This window comes from Odontomachus brunneus, unplaced genomic scaffold, assembly GCF_010583005.1.
Source record: "Odontomachus brunneus isolate Ranch 3 - 2012 unplaced genomic scaffold, Obru_v1 Obru_scaffold_139, whole genome shotgun sequence".
Classification (NCBI taxonomy): Eukaryota; Metazoa; Arthropoda; class Insecta; order Hymenoptera; family Formicidae; genus Odontomachus; species Odontomachus brunneus.
Genome location: NW_022639589.1, coordinates 19,284 through 26,329, shown reverse-complemented (window position 1 = coordinate 26,329; position 7,046 = coordinate 19,284). Strand labels below are relative to the sequence as shown.

Below are 7,046 nucleotides of genomic sequence, written 5' to 3'. Positions count from 1 at the left end.
TTCCCTCCGCCCACGTGCCCAGTCCATGGTGAGACGTGGGGCCAAGAAAGGACGGGCTTTTCCCAGCGGTAACGGGAACGGTGGCGCTCCCCGCGAACCCCGGTGTCCGGAGGACTCGAGCGGTATGAAATCCGCAAAGACAGTCCACACTGTCCGTGCACTGGGGCGAGTGGGAGTGCCTCCCGGCCGTGCCGCTTCCTTCTCTCTCCAGCGGGAGCGGGACAGGGCGACGCCTCGGTAGGACCGGTACCTGAGCGGCTCGAGCGGTACGAAACCGTGTAGACAGCCAAGTTGGGCCGGGTACTGGGACCGGAGAAGGTGCCGCCCAGCCGCGTCGCTACCATTCCCCCTCTTCCTTCCTTCCTCACACCTCTCGGAGAGGTATCCCACACCTGAGCAGTTCATCACCCTCCGTCTCCCCCTGCCGCATTTAGGATGTAAGGGAGGAGGCAGGGACTGCCTCGCAGCCTACCGGGTCCTGCGTCCCTCCGTTTCGGCGGCAGGGTTGACGGAACCGGGGGCTATTCTTCTTTCAGGTGCAGAATTACACAGCACTGCCGCGAGCACATAATTGGCTCGGCGCCGCGGCCGTCGGTCCTGGACGGGACCGTCATGGCGCTAGCGGCATAAAACCCACACCGCCTACTCCCTTTTCCTTTTCCCCAACCCTAGGTGGCCCTTCGCCCCGCCTCGCTGCATCCTTGATGCAGGGAGGGGGGGCATGGGCTGCCGTAACAACCTACCGGGGCCTGCGTTCCTCCGCTTTGGTGGAAGGGGCGACGGAACCGGGGGTATTTTTCTCTTTCAGGTGCAGCATAAAACACAGCATTGCCGCGAGCACATAATTGGCTCGGCGCCGCGGCCGTCGAACCTGGGCGGGACCGCTATGACGCTAGCGGCGCTAACCTAAATTCTCCAAACTCCTTCCATTTTCCCCTACCCCTTGGCGGCTTATCGCATTCCGCTTTCCCTTGCTGCATCCCTGATGCAGGGAGGGAAGGCAGGGGCCGTTACAGCAACCTACCGGGCCCTGCGCCCCTCCGCTTCCCGCGGCAGGGTCGACGGAACCGGGGGTATATTTATTTTCAGGTCCGCAGGGGAGCAGTGCGGTGTAGGCATGGCTCTGACCATCCCCCACTGTGACCCCTTTCTTTCATTTTCTTCTTCTTTCTCTACCTCTTCTTGCTCTTCTTCTTCTTGTTCTTGTTCTTCTTCTTCTTCTTCTCGCCTCTCATGAGGCAGCGTGCTTGAAGGGCCGCCGGGCTGGGGGGTCCCGACATACCCCCCATTTAATTTAACTCAATTCAATATGGGCTTGTCTACCAAATTCGTTACCTGCGGCGGGTCGGTAACGTCGCGCCGGCATGAGGGGGTTGTGGTCCCAGGCCCCCTCAGGTCGTCATCGAGTGATGGGCCACGGGATGACCACCAAGCCGGCGCGTCTGCGGCGGGCGCGCCGGTGGTTAGGGTTACCGCCGTTGGAGCTTCGCCTCCAGGTCGCAGCCTTCGTGCTGTCTCGATTAGGCTGGTTAGGTGCGACGAAATGCCCACGCCGGGTCGAGTGAGGCAAAATACAGTAGGAATTGGTGTAGGGTCCGCGTCCGCGTCTGCGCCCACGTCCGCGCTCGCGAATGGTGATCGCTCGCTCGCGATGTCCCCTCAAATAGCTCCGGTCGTTTCCTCTTCATCGTTAAGGTCCATGGGCATTAGGGTTATGCAGCTGAACATGAGGCGTTCAGCTGTGGTTAGTGGCGAAGTCCGTCAGCTCGTAGCCGAGAAGCGACTGGACGTCCTGCTCTTGCAGGAAATGCACGTCCGGAAGCAAGGCTCGAGCTTCGCCATTCTCGGTTTAGGGCAGGGAACGAGGGTGGCCGCTGCACGCTCGGAACGTCCGTGGGCTGCAGTGGCAGTTTCAAACCCCTCGTTCCATATCATGGAGATCTCGCAGCTCAGCACCGCGCACTGTGCGTGCGCGGAAGTGCGGGCGCCCGGCTTCTCTTTCTACGTCGCATCGTGCTACTTCCAGTACAGCGACGAGATTGAGGGGCACCTCAGACACCTCGAGGCGGTGTTTCATTCGCTGAGGGGGAAGAGATTGTTGATAGGCATGGACGCCAACGCGCGATCCCCGATGTGGGGTGACCGCATGGTAAACGATAGGGGCGCGAAGCTCGAGGAATTCATCCGCGCTTGCGGATGGAAAATCCTCAACGCTCTCGGACAGTCGCCGACCTATTGGACGTCATGGGGATCGTCACATATTGACGTGACCCTGGCGACTCCGGCCATGAGCCAATTCTTCGGCGAATGGAAGGTCAGGTGCGACTGGACGACGAGCGACCACAGTGCCCTGGACATCCGTCTGAGGGTGCCGAGAGTCAGAGGCAATGACCGGCCTACCTCCAGCTCTCGGTTCGACGCGAGTCGTGCCGACTGGGAGAAGTACGCCGATAGCCTCATCGACCTTTCCGCGTCGAGACTCGAGGTCCTCAGTTTGGAGTCCGCTGGGGGGGTGGAGGGCTTCGCGAAGTCCATTTCTCAAGTTTTGGTCGAAGCCTCGGAACGGGCAATGCCCAGGAAGAGGCGTTTTAGAAAGTCCAACCCGTGGTGGACAAGACAGTTGACGATCCTGAAGAAGGACGTCTATAGGGCGCGGCGTGCCTTCCAGCGGGAAAACGCTAAGCCGCTCCGTGCCTCCGGCCGAAGTGCCTACCTCTTTTCGCTGAGGAGGTACACGAGGGAGGTGCGGAAGGCGAAGCGCGACAGCTGGCGGAGATTCGTGACGGAGGTGGGAAACTCGGAGCCATGGGGATTCGTGTACAAACGCGAGGCCCGGAAGCTCCGAGTGGACGAAGTGCTCAGCAGCCTCCGCCGCGATGATGGCTCCTCGACCACCACCATAGAGGAGACCGCCAGGCACCTGCTGGAGGTGCACGTCCCTGATGACCGGGCGAACGACGACACGCCGATGCAGCGTGAAATCAGGGGAAGCGCGTTCAACGCGCCCGACGGAGACGATGCCCCGCTCTTCACGGAGGCAGAAATCGTCGCCGTCGCGAAAACCCTGAAAGTCAGGAAGGCGCCTGGCCTGGACCTCGTTGAGGTTGCAGCGCTAAAGGCCGCCATTAAGGTAATCCCCGGTCAGTTTGTTAGGCTCTTTAACGGGTGCCTTCAATGGGGCGTCTTTCCCTCGATCTGGAAGGAGGGCTCACTTAGAATCTTCCTGAAGGGCGAGGGCAAGGACGCGAAGGACCCTAAATCTTACAGACCCATCTGTCTCCTCTCCGTTGTAGGGAAATTCTTCGAGAAGCTTCTGAAGAAGCGACTCGATCGGACGTCGATGGCGCCGGGGAGACTCTCCGATCGGCAGTTCGGCTTCATGGCCGGAAGGTCGACGGAGGACGCGATCGTTGAGCTGCGTCGGATGGTCTCCGCCTCCGAGCGGAGATACGTCTATGCGCTGCTCTTCGACATAGCCGGCGCCTTCGACAATGTCTGGTGGCCTCTAGTCCTGGAGACCTGGAAGAGGCTAGGCTGCCCTCAAAATATCTTCCAGGTTCTCCGAAGTTATTTTAGCGATAGGAAGGTTAGCGTGTCCTTTGGAGACATTCGAGTCTCCAAGGACGCGAGTAGAGGTTGCCCTCAAGGCTCGGTTTTAGGTCCAGCGTGCTGGACAGTTATGTTCGATGGGCTTCTCCGCGAACTAGAGAGGGAGATAGGTAGGTCGTTTATCGCGTACGCCGACGACCTTTTGGTCACGGTCGAAGGCGACTCGCGGAAAGAATTAGAAGAAAGAGGGCAACGTGTAGCAAACTTAGTTAGGAATTGGTGCGAGGGGGCCAAACTCCAGATCTCATCGCGTAAGACTGAGGCAATCGTACTCAGGAGCGAACCGATCAGGAGGGCCCCCATCGGTAGACGGGGAGGAGCGCGTCCGGACCGGAAACGTAAAGCCCACTGGGCCAAGAAGACAAATCTCGCGGCAAGACCACCGACCATTCGTTTAGGAAATGAAAAGATCGCGTTTAAGAAAACAGTTAGGTACCTAGGCATCCATTTTGACAGGGACATGGGAGTATCCTCCCATTGTAGATACTTGAGCGACAAGGTCGGGTCGCTCTTTAGTAAATTAGCTAGGATGGCGGGATGTCGGTGGGGATTGCGCTTCAGTGCGCTCTCCGCGATCTACCGGGGCGTGTTCGCGCCGACGGTGGCTTACGCCGCTGCCGGGTGGGCCGACCTGTGCGCGGGGGCTGACCTGAAGGTTCTCAGGACCCTGCAGCGCCGAGCGCTCATCTCGACGACCGCTGCGTACCGCACGGCGTCGACGGAGTCGCTCTGCGTGGTTGCTGGCGCGCTTCCCGTCGACATTCTTCTCCGCGAATATTCGGCGCGATATATGGCAAGGAAGGAGATGGATGCCAGGCTATGTGATGCAGTAGTCCCGTTCACCGGGAATCTTAAAGAGACCCAGGGTCTCATTAGGGGCGAGGCGTACAAGGTGTGGCAGGCTCGATGGTCTTCTTCGAGCAAAGGCCGCACTACGTACGCCTTCTTTAGTAATGTAGAGCGCAGGGTTGATGCGCGGTGGGTCTGCCCTGACCACAACGTGACACAAATGATCACCGGACACGGCAGGTTCCAGGCACGCCTTGCGTCCTTGGGCCTTGTGAAAGGTGAGATGTGTGTTTGTGGGGAGGGAAGCGACACGGCCGCGCACCACCTTCTGCGCTGTCCCGAATTCGAGCCGCAGCGGAAGGCTCTTCGGGAGGTTGTTCCGGCCGCGAGCTGGAGATGGCCGGAGGCGGCACATTACTTCGTGTCGACTCCAGAGGCCTACTCCATCTTCGCGGCCTTCTGTCGGGAAACCCTCTTCTTAAAGGGTCCATATTAGATTTCACAGCGGCCTACCCGGGGGATGTCGGAGCCTCCGGGCATGGGTAAACGGCCTCGCAACCTTCGCGAGATCACCGTGGACCCGGGCCGCTGAGGTAGGAAATTACTAATATTTTATTTTATTTTCAGGTCCTCCTCACCTCCATCACCTAAACCAAATACCCATTCCTTTTCCCTTCCCATCCCATCCAAAGGGTCAGAGCGTGTGTCTGGGCGAGACACAAGTGAGCGGGCCTCCCCGTGGTCCCCGTGGGCGTGGGGCGCGCGCTGCAGCCACAACGGCAGGCGGCGCGCGCGTCACGGCTAAACCGCTCATCCTGCGAACACGTCCCGCAGGCGCTGCTGGATTTTTCCATTGCCCCTTCCCCTGTCAGTGGTTGACATCGCTGGAAGGCAGATGGTAGTATGTGGCGTATAGCCTTCATGGCTGAGGAAGCAAAGCGCGGCATCCTACGGGTGTCGGGCTTCACACTAACTGGTCACCCGTCCCAAATCCCATTTGCATGGCAGCAGTGCGGAATTTCGAATCAGGACTAGACTTCCAACTTTTACACTATCAGAAGCGATGCGTCGCCACTTGAATCGTCGTTGTAACATATTAAGATAATCGTCGGTCCAAATTCACCAGAATCGCTCAGACAATTGACGCAGGAGCTGCCATCGGGACAGTCGGTTCTCTTTGATAGTCAGAACTGAAGGTTCAAAAAATTTCCGGGGGTCAAGGACTCGAAGTCGTCCAAACTGTCGGTTAGCGGTCCCAATGGGCGCAAATTTAAACATGCCTCAACATAACACAATAAAGTGGTGAATTCTTCGAAGGTTAAGGTATAAGTCCTCAGCACCCGACGAAGATGGTACTTGACGCTGCGAACTTCCGCTTCCCATAAGCCTCCGAAATGTGGCGCTGACGGGGGAATGAATTTCCACGTCACGCCATTGCCCGCAGTACGATTTTGAAAATTCGGGTTCCGAAGAGCAGCTCGGAAGGCGAGTGTGAGTTCGCGATTTGCGCCGATGAACGTTGTGCCGTTGTCCGAATGGACAGTCTCAGGTAGTCCACGACAAGAGCAAAAGCGAGAATACGCAGCGATAAATGCAGGAGTGTAACTGCGGGAACCGTCAACCAGTTCTAAGTGAACGGCTCTCGAAGCCAAACAAATGAAAATGGCAATGTAGATCTTACGTACCGTTACGCCTCGGCCCGCCAGTGCTCTGACGAGCACTGGGCCGGCGTAGTCGAGTCCGTAATGCACGAAAGCGCGAGTTGGTGGGTTCACTCGAGTATACAGTAGATCTCCTATTAACTGAGTCGGGATTCTGGCCCGTTCTCGCGTGCACACGACGCATCGATGTATAATTGATCTGACCAAATGTCGTGCTCGCAGGATCCAATAATCTTGTCGTATCGTCGTAAACGTTAACTGTAGTCCCGCGTACAGAGATCTCAAGTGCGCCTGACGAATAATTAAAGAGACTACGGGGTGTGCGGCTAGTACGATTGGATGTTTCGTTTTGAACGGTAAAGAAGAATTTCTCAACCGCCCGCCAACACAGATTAATTTGTCGGCATCAAGAAACGGATTTAACATGCAGAGAGAACTTCTGGACGGAAATGATCGCTGAGAAGTGCGGTCTTTTCTTTACAACTCGGAACAACTCGGACTGCATGTCGGATCCAGAAAATTTGAGCTTGTCGATATTCGGAAGAAACGAGAGCGATACCATTGCCATCAAAACCATTGCCTTCTCTTTGAAATCCACGGTACCTCTAAATGAACCGCAACATGTAATCAATGACCTTGATCAACTTGCGCCACGACGAATATTTCGTTGCGAGATCCCAAGACATGTAAGAAACCTCGACGAAAGAGACTGCGACAGACTTTTCTTCCATGGATGTCGGTCGAATAAGGGCGGCCACTCCGATCTCTCAAGTCGAAGCCATGCCAGGCCATGCCACTACAGATGATGGTTGGCGAGATCGCGACCGAGGACACCTCTAGATGCACAGTCGGCTGGATTGTGATGCGTAGAGACGTGGCGCCAGATGGCGGTGGGAATACGAGAGTTTATTTCCGAGACTCGGTTGGCAACAAACGTCTTCCATTTGATCGGATGCTGATTGAGCCAGGCGAGCACGATCGTGGAGT

At 57.3% G+C, this 7,046-nt stretch overlaps 1 protein-coding gene across 1 annotated transcript; it reads right to left on the bottom strand.

Annotated features, from left to right (window-relative positions):
- Window positions 1–5,582: 5,582 nt before the first annotated feature.
- Window positions 5,583–6,636, bottom strand: LOC116850253. The gene is made up of 2 exons (XM_032828295.1): window positions 6,541–6,636; window positions 5,583–6,350 (listed from the first exon to the last, which is right to left on the bottom strand). The coding sequence occupies exons 1-2, from the start codon at window positions 6,634–6,636 to the stop codon at window positions 5,583–5,585; spliced, it is 864 nt and encodes a 287-aa protein (XP_032684186.1).
- Between the last annotated feature and the right edge of the window lie 410 nt (window positions 6,637–7,046).

Coding starts and splice junctions, on each gene's coding strand:
- LOC116850253 (XM_032828295.1), bottom strand. CDS start 6,636: ATGGTTTTGATGGCAATGGTATCGCTCTCGTTTCTTCCGAATATCGAC. Junction 6,351..6,540: donor AGTCCGAGTTGTTCCGAGTT/GTAAAGAAAAGA, acceptor ATTATTCGTCAG/GCGCACTTGAGATCTCTGTA.